At 27.8% G+C, this 20,129-nt stretch overlaps 2 protein-coding genes across 4 annotated transcripts in view; one reads left to right on the top strand and one right to left on the bottom strand.

The window, feature by feature from the left end:
• The first annotated feature begins 4,333 nt into the window (after positions 1–4,333).
• Positions 4,334–14,825, top strand: LOC100575184 (serine/arginine repetitive matrix protein 1-like). 2 transcript variants are annotated; one of them, XM_003240308.3, is made up of 6 exons: positions 4,334–4,929; positions 7,191–7,316; positions 8,336–8,904; positions 9,024–9,062; positions 12,328–12,526; positions 14,535–14,825. In XM_003240308.3, exons 1-6 carry the CDS (start codon positions 4,773–4,775, stop codon positions 14,594–14,596), a joined length of 1,152 nt encoding a protein of 383 aa, XP_003240356.1. In that variant the 5' UTR covers positions 4,334–4,772; the 3' UTR covers positions 14,597–14,825. The 2 variants fall into 2 exon arrangements, with proteins under 2 accessions (XP_003240356.1, XP_008181336.1); XM_008183114.3 differs by lacking the exon at positions 9,024–9,062 and having other exon boundaries at positions 4,352–4,929.
• Positions 14,826–19,570: 4,745 nt separating this feature from the next.
• LOC100167141 (arylsulfatase B) overlaps positions 19,571–20,129 on the bottom strand; it is a 23,483-nt gene continuing 22,924 nt past the window's right edge. The window contains exon 8 of one of the 2 annotated variants that reach the window (XM_029492793.1): positions 19,571–20,129. In XM_029492793.1, the coding sequence (XP_029348653.1) occupies positions 20,074–20,129 (56 nt within the window). In that variant the 3' untranslated portion in view covers positions 19,571–20,073. The other variant, XM_001942837.5, reaches the window with a different exon arrangement.

The raw sequence follows: 20,129 nt of genomic DNA, 5'->3' as shown, positions 1-20,129 counted from the left end.
ACCCCCCTGGGTCCGCCACTGCTTACGGACATTGTCATTTTCAATTTTTTTAATTTTTTTTTCTATAAATATCAATAAAATTTTATTTGTTTGGTAAAAATGCGTGAAAATTTATTTCAAGGCTCCTGATATATTGTTACAATAGCAATTGCAAAATATTAAAAATACATAGCCAACATTTTTTTTATAAGCATTTGAAGTTGAAATTTTGACAAAATTTATCAAATTTAAAATTGAATAATTATTTTGTAGTTAAAAATTTATAAAATGTTCAACTTTTATATCTAAGGATTGAAAATTTAAAACAAGATTTCACGTAAATATTTAATTCTGTTACCAAAATTTCTAAGAAATACATAAGCACAGTTTATTTTTATAGTCATTTTAAGTTCAAATTTGGACGAAATTACATATTAAAAAACCTGGAATAACGCGTTACCTAATGGATATTGTGATACGATTAATTTGGAATTTATTATTGATAGGTACCTATTATAGGTCAATTTTTTTTTAATACTATAGATAAGTATACCTATAATAGGTATGTCTAATACTTAGACTGATAAACCGTCTCCGCTCAGAATCGTTTTTCTTATACAGTGATATTATATCATTGAATTCAAATGTAATACTATCCATTATTCAGTGACCCACTTGTTAACATACTGTACAGCAGAGCGACATCCACTTACCCACCTTTTTTTTAGAAGTGTTTTTAAAAATTTTTTTTTTAATTTTAATTTTTTCTATAAATATCAATACAATTTTATTTGTTGCTTAAAAAAGCTTGAAAATTTAATAGAGGGCTCCTAGTATATTGTTTCAAAGGCAGATGAAAAAAATTAAAAATCCATAGTCACAATTTTTTTATTATTAGCATCTAAAGGTCAAATATTGACAAAATACGTAAAAATGACGAAAATTTGCAAATTATTTTGAGTTAGAAATTCATAAAAAATTTTCTTTTTAAATATAAAATTTGAAAATGTAATACAAGATCATTCATAAGTCTTTATCAAAAAAAGAAGTGTCTTCAAGCAAATCAAATTAAATTTTTATGAGCGTTTGAATTTCATATTTTTACGAGATTGGATATTCACTCCATTTCTCACGTAGTGGATTTGGTTATTTCGTTGTAATTCAAAAACGAATAACTGTAGATACTTGAAAATTTTATAGAATTTTTATATTTTTGTTTTATATACACCATATAATTTTGAAAATATTTTGACTCTTTTAAAGCTGTTTACGGATATTGTTTGAGTCTTCAATTTTTTTAGTTTTTTTTTTCTATAAATATCAAGAAAAATGTATTTGTTTGGTAAAAAAGCATGAAAATTTAATGAAAGACTTCTAATATATTGTAACAATAGTAGTTGAAAAATATTGAAAATACATAAGCACATTTTTTTTTATGAGCATTTAAAGTTCAAATTTTTACAAAATATATCAAATTTAAAATTTCATATTTTTTTTAGTTAAAAATGTATAAAATTTTCATTTTTTATAGCTAAGGATTAAAAATTTAAAACAAGGTTCTACGTAAATATGTTCTATATAAATTACTTTATTCACAATAATATCATCAAATATACTTAGTAATATCATAGGCTGACTGACCGTTATCGCTCAGAATCGTTTTTCTAATACAATGATATATCATTGAATTCAAATTTAACACCATCCATTACAGTTACCCACTTGTAACCTACTTAACAGCAGAGCGACATCCACTTACCCACCTTTTTTTCTTTTATGTTACAGCATCAACATAAAGGTTATTAGCTTACAATTAGATTAGTTATGTACATAAGTGGTTTTTACAATGATGTTTATATAAATAAAGTTAAATTAAGTTGTACATTTCAATTTTTTTTTTAAATGTGATTATTTTTTGTACGTCAGCATAGGGTTAGGTTATTTCTGGCCATTCTTTTCTGGCCTCCGTGAAGATTCGGCAGTGAATGATGATGTGTTTGACTGTAATGGAAGAGTTGCAAGAGCGGCATATGGGAGGTTCAGTCTTCTTTATTAAATTATATATATTTTTAACATGATTTTTTAAATAGTTCATTACATCTTATAATCATTATAGCCTCCAAAAGTTCTTCATCTAAACTCTAAAGATGCATGCAAATCAAAAGCCCAATTTAAAGCCCGTGCTATTTTAAGTTTTTCCTGGTATTGTATGTGTATAAATAATTGGCTCTCAGTAATTATATGATTTTTTTAGTATTTATTGTTGGATTATTCATTAGGTATACTATTTAGAATTTTATACTATTCAATAAAATATGAATAGACATATACGGGCCGTCGCGGTCGTCCGTCAAATAATCTAATGTTGTTGTCAAATGTCAAATGTAATGTGGTGCCCAATAAATAACTATGATATAATAATAAATTATAATAACAAACACTATATTATTATTGAGTTATAACTTATAAGACAATAAGGGACAACTAGAACCAAAAATCTCGACACATAGATAATTCCCCAGAGCTGGGCAAGTAACGAACGGTCTAGGATTGAAACTTGAAAGATACAAATATAGCGCATTCAAGTATTTTCAGGGTCCTGTATCATCTATACAATTATCATTGTTTCTCCCCTATTGTCATATATAATATTTGCTAGTAACTATAATTTATATCATTATATTATTACTTAAAGCAACTAATAATTTGGCGAATAATGAAATGGTTATCAACATTTTAATCATGGTCTCAATTTTATTATGAGTATTAAATATGCGTGTTAATGCAATTCAAGTATTTAAAAACACGTCAATTGAAAAAAAAACGGTTTCCAATTTTTTTAGATTTCGGTTTTGAATTTAATACCGGTTTCCAATTTTTTATGGTTTCGGTTTTAGCTTTAATACCGGTATCCAATTTTTTTCGGTTTCGGTTTTAAATTATAATACCGGTATCCAATTTTTTCCGGTTTCGGTTTTGACTTTAATACCGGTATCCAATTTTTCCGGTTTCGGTTTTAAAACGGTTTATACCGGTTTCTGAAATCGGTTTTGAAAACGGTTTCAAGCCCTGATATAAAGTATATAGTCGTTGCCATACGTTTTTCTACTGATGTGTAAATGTTGAATATGGCGGGTATATAACGAATATCGTATTTAAGTCTGTTACTGACGTATTATAGTAACATTTGAATTCTTTCATGTAGGTAAATTATATAAAATAGGTACCTATCAAAATTAAGTCACAAATTCGTTTTTTTATGCAGCGTTGGAAATATTTCGATTAATTTATAAGTAACAAGAGGTGAAACTAAATTTTTACAGATGTAAAATTGTGCATCGTGGAAATTACGGAGTGGTAATTTTGGGGAGTGCCTAAAAATGATTTATTTGGGTGGTTCCACCATCTTAACAATAACATTTTGTTGTATTTTACGATTATATAATATTATGTATTATGTATAATTCTGTAACTTTTTATGGCTGTTTATTTTATCATTTTTCGAAATTGTTAAATGTGTAATTTTATTACAGTACCGGATCTAGGGGAGGGCAATCCGGGGCCCATACCCCGATCGCTAATTATAGAGGGGAGCAAATTTAACAGTCACACTGGTAATGATTAAGAAAAGACATTCGCCATTTTATATCATATTATACTTTCAATTCTATGATTTTAGTAATTTTGATTTTAATCATTTATATAAAACCTATTTACGTGAAACCTTGTTTTAAATTTTCAATCCTTACCTACCTATAAAAGTTGAACATTTTATAAATTTTTAACTACAAAATACAAAATAATTATTGAATTTTAAATTTTATAAATTTTGTCAATATTTGATCTTTAAATGCTTATAAAAAAAATTGTGTATTTGTATTTTTAATATTTTTCAACTGATATTGTAACAATATATCGGGAACCTTGTATTAAATGTTCACGCTTTTTTACCCAACAAATACAATTTTATTGACAATTATAGAAAAAAAAACTAAAAAAAATTAAAAACTGACAATGTTAAATAGCGTTGAAGATTTGGGAGGGTTGAACCCCTCCTATATAATAATAATCAATACTGTATAGTGTATACGCTTAAAAAGACCCTACCAAGCCTATCCCCTGGTTACGCGCCTACGCGTTGCACGAAAATCCCCGTGCGGCGACAGGTCGGTCGCAGAATCCGTCGAGATCAGTGGTACCATTTCGACTGACGGTGCTTTGCACCATCAAAATAATAAATATCAAACAATATAATATGAAAGCGGCACTGATACAAAATCGTGAAGCCAACATAACGGAGAGGAAAATACGTTTCTAACCTCGAACGGCGAGAGAGAAGTGCGAGAGTTCTCTCTCCGATATGTCTACTTCAAGTCGTATGCACAGTGTTGAGTGTAGATAGTAAATGTCGCATAAATAATAATATGTTTAATGTCTATGATCGATATATATTGTAAATTATAATATCGTCTCGCAGGCCGCATCTGCTGCACACTGTTATTGTTCAACCGATAAGGCAGTAATACGTCCAAGGCTCTAAAGCATTTTCTGCCCGTCGTCCCGACGTAAAAATTCGACCGGCCGCCATCAGTGTTTCCTACGACAGCCGGCTGGTTCATCGATTTGTCATCGACATCACTGGGGCTCAGACGATTTAGTTAAGAGCTCGACATTGGATTATTGGAACGAACGTGATTTGTTTTATAACACTCGTCTAGTACCTACCCTCAACGCCGGCCGCGCCGAAGTTGTCCTTCTCCAGTTCAAACGTGAGGCGAGTAGAGTCGATAAATATGGGATCTCATATTTACCCGTTCCAACAGAATAATCTGTGGGAACAATTGAAACAAGCCATCTTAATTTCCAAAAAACAGTCTGACGTGTACCTTTCTTCCGTCAAGGACCACAAACCCGCTTCCAATGAAATGATTATGGCCGTTAAGAAATCAAGTAATACATTTATTATTATTGTATATTACCTATTGTTTATTATGATAATTAGTTACAGAAATCGTAGTGGTCTTATAGCCGGTGACATATGTGATATTATGTCGTATAATTCGTTATATTTTTCCAGTACGCGATAGTATTACTAGTAGATATTAGGTACCGGTAATTAATTAGATAGGTGTCCAAAAAATATTTTCTTGCTGTTCTCGAATTAAACTTTTATATACATTATTTAGAGCATACAAAATTATAATAATTATTATTTTAAATATAAAATTGCTCTGCCCTCTGTTCCCTTCGCTCGCCAACCAACCATCAATTTCTTTTTTTTTTTGTAAGTTGAGATTATAAAAATAATATAAAAATCTAAATTAAAAAAAATTAAAACAAACATACATTATCAACACTCTCTATTATACCAAAACGTTTTCAAAAATAGTTTCGTCAAGAATACGCTCAGAATTTAAAATTTAAGAAAGTTGTTTTCAAGGAAACTTCATGACTAATTAAATATTTTTTTCAGACATATTATTGGATAACTAAGATATTTAAATATAATTGGTAAATAGGAAACTAATATTCACGTAGGTACGTGTTATTTACATGTACACGTGTGAGTGCGCGGCTGAGGGACAAAGGCGAACACATGGTCGTGGAACACATTACACACTATTGATCATTTACTACGCACGCATTGGCACGATATGCACACATTTAAAAAGATTGCCTATATTGTATTCCTTAAAAACCATCGGTGTCAAAGTGCGTTGTTTAAGGTGCAACATATAAGCAATTTATAACTACACGTCGTCGCCAACTGCGGTCGTTGTGTTTAATTGTAAATAATTATTATAATAGTGAGTGTAAATTCTTTATCGCCCAGCTGCGGGCGGATGAAGCAATTACGTTCTATACGGTTCTATAGTTCACTTACATAATAGTGCTTAACCGTAGACACACGCTCGAAAATATTTTTGTACTTACGCGAGTACGTAACAATGAATACAGAATATCGTCAATTGTAGGCTGATGAAAAATTAACATGCTTCTAGTAGTACAATTTTGATTTTTAAAAATTTGTTGAATTCGTTAGCTTCTATTCTATGTTTTGTAGGACATAGATTTTCGATATTTTGCAAAGTTTATGTACCTATTCCAGTTGGCTTAATTAACTTAATTTCTCAAAATGAATTTGTACTTTATAGATTAAAGGGCCAATGAGACAAAACAATTAAAAAGTTTTTCATATAAAACATAGAAGAGGCTATTTAATTTTAAAAATTAAAATTGGACTACTAGATTCAATTAATACAAAGATCTTGATATATTGTTACAATAACAGTTGAAAAATATTAAAAATACATAGGCACAATTTTTTTTACAAGCTTTTAAGTTTGAATTTTGAAAAGATTTATCAAATTTAAAATTTAATAATTATTTTGTTATTGAAAATTTATCAAATGTTCAACTTTTATATATAAGCATCAGAATCGTACAATTGTGTATAATATTACAATCAATAATAATACCCATCAGGTCTTGAGGAGTTTTTACCTTGGCCCCAAAAATACCAATATACACCTAAGTTGTTACTAGAAACCACCTTCAAAGTTTAAAATGGAAGTTTTTTTATACTTTAAAAAATGTAGCCTGGGCGCATAGGCTCAACTAGAGCTTATATGTCCAGGACTAAGTATAAAATTAGAAATATTAATTCTGAAAGGTAAATAAAAAAACACATTATAAAATCAATGTCTTCATCGCTTTGCTCAGAATCTAAAATTAACATTTTATTTCTGCCTATATTTAAGTAAATACCCGGGTAAATATTAAAAAATAAAATTGAATGAGCGTATAAAAAGAAAATTTGGTTTTGAGTATTTGTAAAAATCCAGATGGAAAAGTAATTTATTATTGAGAATACGCTAAATATAATTAGTAATTACCTATTTGATACCACTTCCAATAAATTGAAAATTTCTTTAATTATACTACATTAGAAAGTAAATAAGTAAAGTAAAAAGATCTAAGTTAACGGCTTATTTCACCTATCTATACATTTTAGTATTTCCTATTTATATCTAATGGCACCTATCTACCTGAATGGCCTTTCATAAAGCTAAGTTATTTCATGTAAGTAGATTCAAGAAAATAAAAAACTAAAAATTAACGACGAAATCGTACAAAATTAATTAAATTATGTATTTATTTTGGAAATAAATTAAATATTATATAAACATTTCTATATTTTAATGTTTCAGACGAAAAGACCCATGTCGCTCTAGAGACATTTCTAAATTCTTTCATTGCACAAAAATATGATGATGGTCATAATAAGCAATCAAATATTGAAATACGTCATGGCCAGCCACAAGTATTAGCTCCAGGTAATTATAGATCATAATGATTATTAAATTATTAATCTCGTTATTAATATAGGTACACCATTTGTACTAATGTATTTTTATTTTTTATTAATTATAACAAATGGGATTCAATCGGATATAGTTTACAAAATAATTAAATTCTGTGTGGGTAACTCAATATTAGATAATAGAATATTTTCATCATTCAAGCATAGACAGTAGCCAGTAGACGAATACTAATATACCTTTTTAGTTATTAGTTATTAAGCATTTAATTTAATTTATAAAATAATTAATGTTTTTTTTTAAATACATAAAAATTATTCCAATATTTAGTTTAGGGAAACCTATACTTTATTTTCTCAACGAGTAATCTATAATCACAAGACTAACTGAAAATAGAGTACTTATAGAGTACTTTAAGTACCTATTTTGATACATATTCTTTATAGTTTACAATCAATCACTGAACATATTGAATTAATTAGTTGATTTTAAATTTTATTGTGCTCAATATTAGTTTGGCTCTTGAGAATATATTCTCTCTTTTTAATAGTTAAAATAGGCCAACCATTGTTATCAACTATGTCTCAGACTTTTAAACATAAAATTAAGGTTCCATTACCTATTTATGTCTATTAAAAATTCTAACAAAGTATACACAGGTTCTGTGGCACGACTAGCCCAATTTTTTTTTTTTTTTGGTGGTTGTGGGGGGGGGGGGGGGGTCTAAGACATTGTAATGTAATATACACATTATACAAAAAAACAGAAAGTTGATCCATATTTTTAATTAACTTTCTATTAAGTATAAGTTTGGAAAGACAACTTAATTTATAATATAAACTAATTGATTATTTCTAAATCATAATTAGCACGGGATTCTTTTGCTTAATATTAGTTTTAATAAATGGAATTTGTAGTATATTTGTTTTTTTCTTGTATAAGTTTAAAAATATATTTTAGAAAACATTGTTCATTATAAATGGCATTCCAGGTTATCTGACAATTTAGAGTTAATCTAAACAAATTCATTTCAGGAATACCACGATATCGGCCAAGATCTCGTTCCCTAGAACGCATGCCATCATCTGAAGGCGAGCTACGATCGGAAACTAAAAACCAGTATCCGTTTAAAGCAGAATTTCGGCAGGAATCTGGAAATTTAAACATATCTCAGTCTAATACTCATATTCCAACACAAACTAAAAATATTTACTGGTCGTCCTCTGATTCCCCTCAAGATCAACATGAATTTGGAACTAGAAGTATGTATTCATCTATGACAAGAAATCAGCCACAATCCAGAAATTTAAATATGTCTCTGTCAAATTATCGTATTCATAAAAAACCTGAGAGAAGAAATAGATCGCGTTCTAGATCATACAATGAACACAAATTTGATTCTAGAAGTACGTATTCATCTAGAAACAGACAACGGTCACCGTCTAGAAATAGAAAAAAGTCTAAATCATTGGATCGGAGAGATAATGTAACTGTACATCAGTCTTTATCTAAACGAAAACATGATCGTTCATCTAGAAATTCGAGAAATAATAAATTTAAATACGAAAAAAAAAATAAAGGGAAAACATTTAAATCTACACAGGTAAATATTGAATTAATAATATATCAATATATTCATAGTTTTAATTACAATATGTTTATTAAGTTTTTTTTTTTTTTTAATTTATTTATAAACTTTGATTGTGGCCATTTAAATAACAGCCTACATCTTCGTCAGACACGTCTTCAGAGCTTGGAGAGGTAAATCTATACATATTATTATTATTTAAGTAGGTGCCTAATTTTAATTATAAATGGTGGTTGAATATTTTATTAGAGTTTAATATAATTTATCAATTTACTTTTTTTTGTTTCGGATCAAATTCAATATTACTTCTCTAAGAGTTCTTGAATAAATCTAGTGATGCACGACTATATGTATCGAATGAATTTACTGAAATATGTGCCTAAACTTTCATAAGTACATTTTATATTGAAGCACATATGAATTGCTATAAAAAAATTGAATATCTAGGTACGCTTTATTTTTGTCATATCCACCGATTCTCAGTGTTAGGAAGGAATGCGTTCCTTTTATAGGAACGAGGAACGGGAAAGAGTTCCTATTTTTAAGGAACTTGAACGAAAATTTCCGTTCCTCAAATAATGAAAAAAAAAAATGAAAGTTGTTTTTAATAATAATATTATCTAGAATATAATATTTAGTGTTGGTATTTTGGTATTACTTCATCAATCATTAGTAAATAGTAAAACTAACAACCTAGGTATCGTTGGTATATTTTAATTTAGTTCGAGATTAGCATACAAGGTATAATCATAGATATTATAAGAATGGATAGGATCGAGCTTATCAACTGAGAATAAAGGTATACAATTTTTGAGGTTATAAGAGCGCCAAAGATTAGTAACCCAACCTCAAAAAGTACTCTTATAGTCTATCTCTCTCGTAGATATTGAACTTCCTCTCTTTTTATATCTAATATCATATGTTTTATCGACTATCGTCTTGATATGAGACGTGAGTCGTTTTAATTTAAACGATATCGAATGCGTGGCCCTGACGAGAATCGGTCGGCGGACTGATTGTTCTCTCGTGGGACAGAGTATAAAACAAATCATTTTTGTTCAAATCGGTGCTCCTTAGGAAGGAGTTAGTTAACCGATAATTTCTGACTTAAAAATTGTTCGCAAAAAGACACCATTGACAACGTAAAAAATGTGTAAAGGAACGGGAACGCGTTCTTTTTTCACGACAGAAACAAGGAACAGGAACGAGTTCCTTTTTAAAAGGAAATTTCCCAACACTGCCGATTCTTAAATTTATATTTTATACCATGGCATATTCTTCTTTCTACAATAAAAAAAATCTTTTTTCATCCAGGTAGGTACTAGGTACTACATAGGTATAGTCTAGTTATATACTTCGTCTCAAACAAAAATGTTTTTCAAAAATAAGTTCTGACTACAGTGATATTTCAATAAACATTGAAGTTAAGATATGGTATAATATATAGTTGCACTATAATGATAAATTATTACATGCATAAATGTATATATTATTGTAATAACCAAGTTTTATAAGAAGATATCATAATACTAGCAATGCATTAAATTACGGTGTTATTTACTTATATCATAAAACAATTAATTCAAAATCGAAATAAATTTGCATACCTACATGTTACTATATAACCACTACCTATTTTACCTCCATCTTTGTTGTTAGCAACCCATAGGTACAAAAATATGTGACTTCAAGTAATTTTAAAATATGATACAAAATATTGAATATTTATTTAAAAAATCTAAAACTGTATAATTATTTCTTATATTATGCAAAGTTTACTTGCTACGCAAACAACTTAGGTGTTACAGTGAGCAGTTTAACCGCGAGGGTTTTCTCGAGACGTAAACAATTTTTTGAAGTCTGAGCTGGATTAGTTTCCTTATCACTAATCCTCTAGTAAGTTTATATAATATGAGAGGGCACAATGAGCTGATTCGATCTGATTGGTAGATAATTATCACTAATAATTAGTTGAATCACTAATAATCATTAATTATTAATGAACCACCATTTTCTTTTGAGATCATAAGTAAATTTAAATATTACAATTTTTTTTAAAAACTTTATAAGTGTATTATATAACTTATAATTTGTTTTATAATATTGATATTTTCGAAATAGCCACCTTATTTTATATTACCGTCGTCCGTAGTCCTAAAGCCTTTTACACGTTACCCCACCGGCCACCCACTCCTAGAGTTGCGTACTGGTCATCGTGCCATGATGCTCGGCTTACAATACGTTTTTGTTCGTTCTAGTCGTTCTAGTTTAATTATATATATTATATACATATTTTTATATTGCTTTTATATTGCATATAAATTCCAGCCCTAGTTATAACGTTACAGTGCTATGCAGCCATTATCACGTTTCGTGGAAGTTCTATACGAATACAATTCAAAGTAGTACCAATATAAAGTAAATAAATATTTTGAATTTTTAAAAATTACATGTGAGGTGGTGCCTCACTATCTTGACATAATAATTGGAATCTTAGTTGGGTAGGTACCGTATTCCAGAAAACGAGTAGGTAAAGATTGAACGTCAAACTTATATAGTTATATTATCTATTATTTCATATATTGATAATTACTAATTACTAATTTGTATAGAAGGTATATGGCCTATGCCCTATAGTGTGTGAATCAAGATCATAAGCACTACCTATAATTAATAATAGCCGTTTCGTTCATAATGTGAAAATCGATAATGCGACAAAATATGGGAGACTTTGATTAAAAACACCCAACAACTCAGATTTCAGTGGCAATTTGTATGCACCGAAAACTATATTTACATTTGTTTTATTTAGTTTTATATATAAATTTATATTACTTTGGTCTTGATTTAAAGACTGCATGATTGTACATTAGATTGATGTAGAAACTAGCTGTAGAAGCTTAATGCTAAATCATTCAGTCATGCATATTAGGTATTAACAGATTAAAATGAGTTAAAAACGTCCATTTCAATTTTATATAAATTAATTTAGTTTAATTTGTATATATATAATTTTTAGATATATGTATTATGTACAGTTTATTGTTACAAGTTAACTTTCTTGAACGAATATCGGGAGAACTGAAAGTTACATACTTACAAAGTTCAAAGTTAAATATTATTTACCTACCTAATCACTTCTACTATTTTCATATAGTGAATGACGATATTTTAATTTATGAAAAATAAAAATTAACTTGATTAAAATTGAGCTGAAGTCGCCTGATGATGATACAACTATTTAATAAACATAGCTGTATAACTCATTTTCCAGAAATGTATAAATTAACTATATCCTATGTTTAGTGAACTTTTTTTAGTTATGAACATATAAAATACACGACAGAAAAAGCTGTCTAGTATCTTGTTTATTGTTTAATATCTAATAAAATAGTTATATAGGTTCCTTTTTTAATTGCATTTATTTTTATATCATAGGAACCGCAAATATCGGTGGTTAATTCTGGTACAACAGTCACATCACCTTCACAAGTTGCACCTCAAGTACAACCCCCATTTTACTCACACAATGTTACACCAATGTACTACGCTCAACCAACACAAATGCCACCGCGTTTAATGCCAGTCCCATATTATAATATGCCACCGCGACCTCGTTTACCATATCCGTCAACATGTAAGTCATTAAACATTTTTATACTATATATCTAAAGCATAATAATTAATAATCAAAATATTAAGAAATATGGAATATCTATGCATACGTTATATTGATAGAATAACATGATTTATCACTTATCACTAGTACTTGGATGTAAATGCCCTAAAAACTATAAACAAATGCCTTTCAACACTAAAATACCCTTAAAAATTACCCAATTTTTTTAATTGGTTATTAAGCCAGAAGAAAACGACATTTAAATTTTCAGAATTTTTAACACTTCTAATTAGGTATACTGACTAAACTAACAATAAAACCAATCAAAATACCGAACTTAGACACTCACAATATATAAACAGTACCTATACTTGAAATAAATGCAACCGAGAAATAACTCCAAGTTCCAACTACTGGTAACTGACTAGTGACCAGTTTGTTATTTTTTGGATATGGTACGTAGGTATGTAAGATTATATGAGTCTCTTTGTGACAAAACTTTGGTAAAACTAATTAGCATCTAGATTCTAGATTGTACGAAGAAATGAAAATCAGTAGATACGTGTTTATTTATCACAGTGTTCGCATATCACGTTATTCGTTATTTCTCAACCCTGTAATTACCTACATAAGCTACATATTGTGCAGCCAGCTTTTTTGAAAATTAAGTTGTTTTATTCCGTGATAGTTTAAAACTGCTCAAGACATGCACGCAATATAGTGTCCATATTATAATCAATATGATATATTCTAAATTAGTAAGCCCGTAGGTATATAATTATTTGTATTATGTTAATATACCTACCTACTTATCTTTGAGTTTTTTATTTCCAAAATTGTAATATGTTAGGTATGTTTTATGCATTTTTAAAAAATAATTAAAAATTTATCTGCATATATTTAAGCATATTTTGACAATTTTGACTGCATATATGCATGCATATTTCGATAATTTTTTAGTGCAACAAGTGCCGAACCCTATGTGTTAGGTATTATTAATAACTAATAAATAATAATAATATGAAGCGATGAAAAAAGTGTAGGAACCAATAAGTTATACTAACAATAAATCACAATAAGCCAACATTATACAATACCTACTACAGTGTTTGACAAGTTCCTTAAAAAAAAGAATTCGTTCCGTTCCTCGTTCTTTTTTAAAAAAAGGAATTCGTTCCGTTCCTTGTTCCTTAAAAAAAAAAAGAATTCGTTCCTTTAGAAAATGAACGAGTTCCTTTTTTAGTTCCAAATAAATAAAAATTCTTACTTAATCATTAATGTTTTTTTTTCATTTGTATACTTCTTTAGTTTTTAATTCTAATATAATATACAAGTACGTTCATATTTCATAATTCTATTTTGAGGTTTTCTTTAAAATTAAATTGTTTAACGTCGATAGTCGATAACGATCACTAATTAGCAAAATACATTAAACACTTGAAAAAAAATATATCTTAATTTCAATTATTTACATACTTATCTGTACAAATTATTGGAACTAGAAAGGAACGAACAATTTTGTTATTTTTCCTTGAAAAAAAGAACTAGTTCATTTTCTCGTTCTTTTTTTATAAAAAGGAATTCGTTCCAGAAATCTGTTCCTTTTGGAACTAGTTCTTTCCAAACACTGACCTACTATAGCATACCTTATAAGTTATAATTATCTACCTACTCATTTTCAATAATGATGTCATAAATTTCACCCTTTTTTATCTCTTACCTATATGAGTTTACAATTTTATATAATCCGCTATCTATGAACTTCTTTATCATTTATTATTTATCTTGATCAATATTTGTCTACTGTAAATTAAATAAGTATTACCTATTTACCTACTTCAAAAACGAAAATTGTGTTTAAATGCAGATTTAACAACTTTTCAGGAAACATATAGACATGCGTATATGACACGACAAACAATATTTTAAACATCTATGTAGCTACTAGCTTCAAGTTGAAGTGTTTACTTATCTACTTTTCAAAATTGAAAATACTGTTAATTATAGCATTTTGTTAATTTTACAGATCCAAGAATGTTATATAGACCACAGTGGCAGCCTGCAGCTTGTAATTATGGTACACAATGAAGAAGCCTAAATAAATATTATTATTATACATTCATACTATCTATTACTCTACCTACAGTTTGTTCTCATTCGTTAATTAATCATTTTAGATTCTGAGCGGAGCGATAAATGTATTGATTTTATAATGATGTGTGTTTTTTATCATTTTATAATTAGTGTAGGTACTTTACTACTTTATAACATGATTATAATTATAATTTTAAATGTTTAATATTTCATGTTTTTTTAATGGATATTTTGAGAAAAATATAAATATTAATTTAGTTTAGATACTTTATAACATGATTAACATTTTAAATTTAAATGTTTAATATTTCATGATTTTTTAATGGATATTTTGGGAAAAATATAAATATTAATTTAGTTTAGGTACTTTATAACATGATTAACATTTTAAATTTAAATGTTCAATATTTCATGTTTTTTTAATGGGTATTTTGGAAAAATTATAAACATAAAAATATTTTTATTACATAAAAGTCCGTATTTTTGTACCTAATTATAAAACTTTTTTTTGGAATTTAATTTGTAATTTTTGTGTAGAATACCTACTTTAATTAAAAGTAAAAATAAGATTAACTTAATATTATGGTATTATTAATGTTAGTAAATATGACTATTCAATATGTAATATTTTATATGTGTAACTTATATATCTTTATATGTTTATATTGAAGTGATATATATGCCGTTAGTCAATTATGATTGATTACAAATAAATGTTAATGGGTTTCTTATTTAACTATGATGTTTGTATATTGATAATAAAATGTCTACTTTGTGTCAATTTTTGTTCACTAATTACTACTTACTAATTATCATTCCAACAGTTGAAATGATACTTATATGACATCTGTAATGGGTAGGTAATTAGATGGGTGGTCACTGGTCGGTAACTCGGCAAGTACCGTCAAACTGGTTAACTTGGAGCAAACCATATCTTGTTATATACGTGCCTCAGTATCATGCCATCATACTTAATATTTTTTTGATAAATATATAAGTAGGTAGGTAGTTTGGAGATTTTTAATTTCGATTTAACGTTCGATAAAAACGTTGATTGTTGTTTGATAATTGATTGACTTGGATTGTGTAATGTGTTATGTGTATAACTATAACATTGTATAACTATATTGTGTAGGTAACTATGTTGAAACCACCCTGAGTAGGTAACTATGACTATAAGGACTAAATGTATCTAGATATTAGGTTTATATTTAATTTAAATATTTTCTACATATTGATAATCGTGAAACGAATCCAAGTTCCATATCTGAAAAGTAGTTAAATAATGTAAATTGGAAATATATGATAGTAACAAAGTTTTGTGGTTATATACAGAGATCGTAAGGTAAATTTCGATTTTCAGTATTTTGTCATACGTGTTTCTGAATACTTTGACGCTATACTGGCTCACTACCGATTCACTTATATAGTTCTATACCTATTAGTCATTACTTATTGGTACCATTTTATGATAACTTTTTTAGTTATTTTGAAATGTTTACTAGATACTTGTTCAATATCTACAAACAGTTACACAAGAGTGGAAATGTCCACTAATATATTTTTAATTACTTCTAATAAGTAATAAAAGCTAATTAAATAAGGTGTTTTTTTATTTTTTTGTTAAAAAAAAGAAAAAATTCCAATTTTTGTGTATGAATGCTTAATAACATAATACAAACAAATTTATGATAAAACATAATCATTAAAAAAAAGTCAATATATATAGTGATTCATTACTAGTTCTGCTCGATTTAATCTCATTATTACCTACTTTATAACAAAAACATTATATGAAAGTGTAGTACATTCTCCAATTTTTGCTTGGAGTATAACATCTGACATTCTCATAACATATAATACGTTCAGCTCGGCTACTTTACCAAGCTTCAGTTCTGATCAAAAAATTTTACATCACTCACGGATAATTCAAATCCAGCGTTCTTAATGGCACGCCTCTGGATTTGACCCTTCTATAAATCTTAGATTTAATATAATTAAAAGATTTAAACCGTTTCCTATTCTTCGAATTCTATAAACTATATAAATACCAGGTACCAGTGTCGCAACTAGGGCTAAACTGTTTTGGGGAGGAGGGTCTGTAGTTCCCACCTTATCAGGTTACATGAAAAGTAACCCTTGGGGGTGATGCATCATACCGACCATGTATATTAACTTAAAAATATACAAAAAAACAAATATAAATTATATATATTTACTCAAGTTTCATTTCTCACAATAATTATAATAATATACTATCTTTGGTAATTGTAATAAAAATCCACAGACTACAATATTACTCACAACCACAAGGAAATGATTGAACAAATGTTTTTTTTTTAAAAACCACGTTATTAAAATTAATTAAAAATCTAGCAGGTATAGGTATTAAAGAAACATTAAATTAATTACAAATTTAAATTCAAAGTTTAAAACATATAGGTACCCATTGAATACAATTTGACTTACTTTTATATTTATATTATAATTTTCAAACATTAACAATAATATTTTGTTTTATATTATAATACTAACTGATTCCGTGTACTTCGTTTCCCGTTTAATGTACCTACCAACTCTATATGACTCAAACTTTGTTCAATTCGTTATTTAATATTCGGTGTATGATGTTAAAATTTTCAAAAAAATCAACGTTTTACTCATAGATACAAGATTTAAAAGATTATAAAATAAAAAATGAAAATATTTCGAATGATCGATACGTTAAATAATACAAATCGTTAATGAATTTAGGTAATAATCTTTTAAAAGAACCATTAACATAATATTTTGTTTCAAATCGTGATTTAAAACAAAATCATATAATGTTTGAAAATTATTTATTACATAATCTTTTTAATGATAATACCATATAATACCATATTAGAAGTATATATTTGTAATATATAGGTATAAAACATGTGCTAATTACACTTATTAGCTTTTAAAAAATATTAGATCAATAAATGGCATGTGGTTGTCGGTAATATAATTTGTAGTCTACTAGTCTAAGGTTATTTTTCCTAGATTCGGGGATTTTTTTTCCCAGGATTTTTATTCCACAGTTCACTGTCTGTATAATATTGTTCAATGCATTATGCATGTGTACTATACAATTATGTATCTTACTAATCAACTGACATCAACAATCGTTTCCTTAAAACAAATATAGGCATACTTCACCATATTTATCATAGAATATTAAAATATATTAAATAATATATTTAAATAATTATATATTTTTCCAAACATAAAAATAAGAAAGACACTTGAATTTTTAAAGGTTTATAATATATAGTTGTGCTTATTCTAGGTACGAAGGGTTATAAAAATAATATTGTAATTAAAATAGGCACTGACATATTTTGTGGAATTATGTCAGGATAAATAATAAGAATATTGTTACTATTATTATTATTATTATTATTATTATTATTATCAGAATAATATTCAAGAGCTGCAGTGGACAAATAATAAAGAATTTACTATACCATAAAATAAAGTCGTAGATATAGATAATATGTCATAAATTATCACATCACTTCATAATATTATAATATTAGGTAAAATATAATTTCTACAATAAACATTCCGGGAAGTGGCTCGCTGCTCCCTTTTATAAATTGCACATGGTGCCTTAGGCGTGCGCACAGGGGGTGCCGGGAGTGTCTGGGCACCCCCGACCCCTCACCAAAAACGACAAGGACCCTAATTATAAATTAAAGGTAAATTAAATTAATGAAATCATTGACGAATTCAAAAATGTTGTTCCTTTTAAACGTCGATTATCATTATAAGATTGTATATCTATATATTGTTATTTAATGTTTATTAGAATGAATAATAAAATAAAATAAATATTTTTAGTACATTTGATATCTTTAAAACATTTTTCGGTATCTATAATTGTTTTCAAAATTATTGTGGGCCCTAATTTTTAGTGTGTACCCCCGCAACCAAAAGTCTGTGGACGTCTATGCATATAGTGCCGCACTGTGGTCTGTCGCAAAATGTAACGTATAATGCAAAAATCTAAGAGCTCTATAAACAGTCTTAAACCATTATAATTAGTATACGTTACTTGTGAAGCGTACATGCTAGTGAGTCATTGAGTGCGTAGTATAAAGCAATCGCGTCCCTGAAGGGATCGCCCCCCCCCCCAATAAGTCGTGAAATGTTCTGTTTTTGCTAATAGATAAATACATTTTATAAATTTTGTTAATATTGTTAAAAGCGGTATTCAAGACTAAACATTTTCCGCTTCCCCCTGGAAATTGGAATTGACCTGAAGGCGCCTCTGATGTAAGTACACTACGACGTTCCATGTGTGATAATTTCTACACTCGTATAGTCAGAGATTTCTATATTTTGATTTTTATCATAGTAAGTAGGTACCTAATAATAGTTATAACTAACAAATCCAAATATCAATAGAATCGTTAAAAACAAGAACTAGGTATTAAATATAATTGATTTTCTAATTTTTGACCAGTGATTGAATTTAGCACTCGATGGGACTAAATTATAGAAGTCAACTAAAAATTACACTATACCTGCAAGTCCAAAACCCAGCTAATATTATAATATTATAATACGTATATTTCTAAATAGAAATTTTTTTTGTTTATGAATCGTTTGAATGCAGGGCAGTTATTATAAAAATACAGTTTAGATAGTTCTAAATCTTCATATTATATAATTCGTGCCTGTGATTTTACACATTTGCGACAATTGCGTACGTATATTTGTCATTAGATTTATATATTGTTGGTACATCGTATAGGTTCGTAAAAAAAACTATTCAAAACATATATGTATATATTATGTACCTAATTTTATTAAAACACAATTTTTTAAATATTTGTATTATTATTAACCCATTGCCATAATAATATTATAATATTTAAATTTAAATTATATTAATAGTAGTCATTTATGGCTATTACAAATATTATTTTGCTACCTAACATAATTAAATTATATTTTCTTCCAAACGTTTATCAATTATTATTATTACATTAATGTTATTGAATGTAATAATAATATTGAAGTAAAACTTCTTTCTCGTGTGGGTGGAAGAAAAATGAAACGACACGTTTGTTTATTTATTTATTTTGCAAGTCATGCACGGCGTCGGCGGCGTGCACGTTTATTTTTTTTTTGTATTGATTTTCTCATTCTCTCCCTGATTCACATATAATTTCACGGGCCCCAATACTTATGAAAGACGTTTTACTTCCCCAGAGTGTAATGGTGGGCTCACACATGCTTGATTTTTTTTAATTATGATTATTGAAACATATATTGTTTTCAATATTATTAGGTAATAGCCCAAGTACTACATGTTCTTCTTATTATAAATTATAATTATTAAAATATTATGTATATGTTATAATTACCTACACAATTATAATATTCATACAAAAACGGCGTAATATTAAATTAATAACAAATTATTACGGAAATTCTCTCTAAGCTTTGTCGAAAGGTTCCAGCCAAGGTTCCCAATATCCGGCAAATCGACGAG

Source organism: Acyrthosiphon pisum, chromosome X (genome assembly GCF_005508785.2).
Source record: "Acyrthosiphon pisum isolate AL4f chromosome X, pea_aphid_22Mar2018_4r6ur, whole genome shotgun sequence".
Taxonomy (NCBI): domain Eukaryota; kingdom Metazoa; phylum Arthropoda; class Insecta; order Hemiptera; family Aphididae; genus Acyrthosiphon; species Acyrthosiphon pisum.
This window is presented reverse-complemented; position numbering and strand designations above follow the sequence as displayed.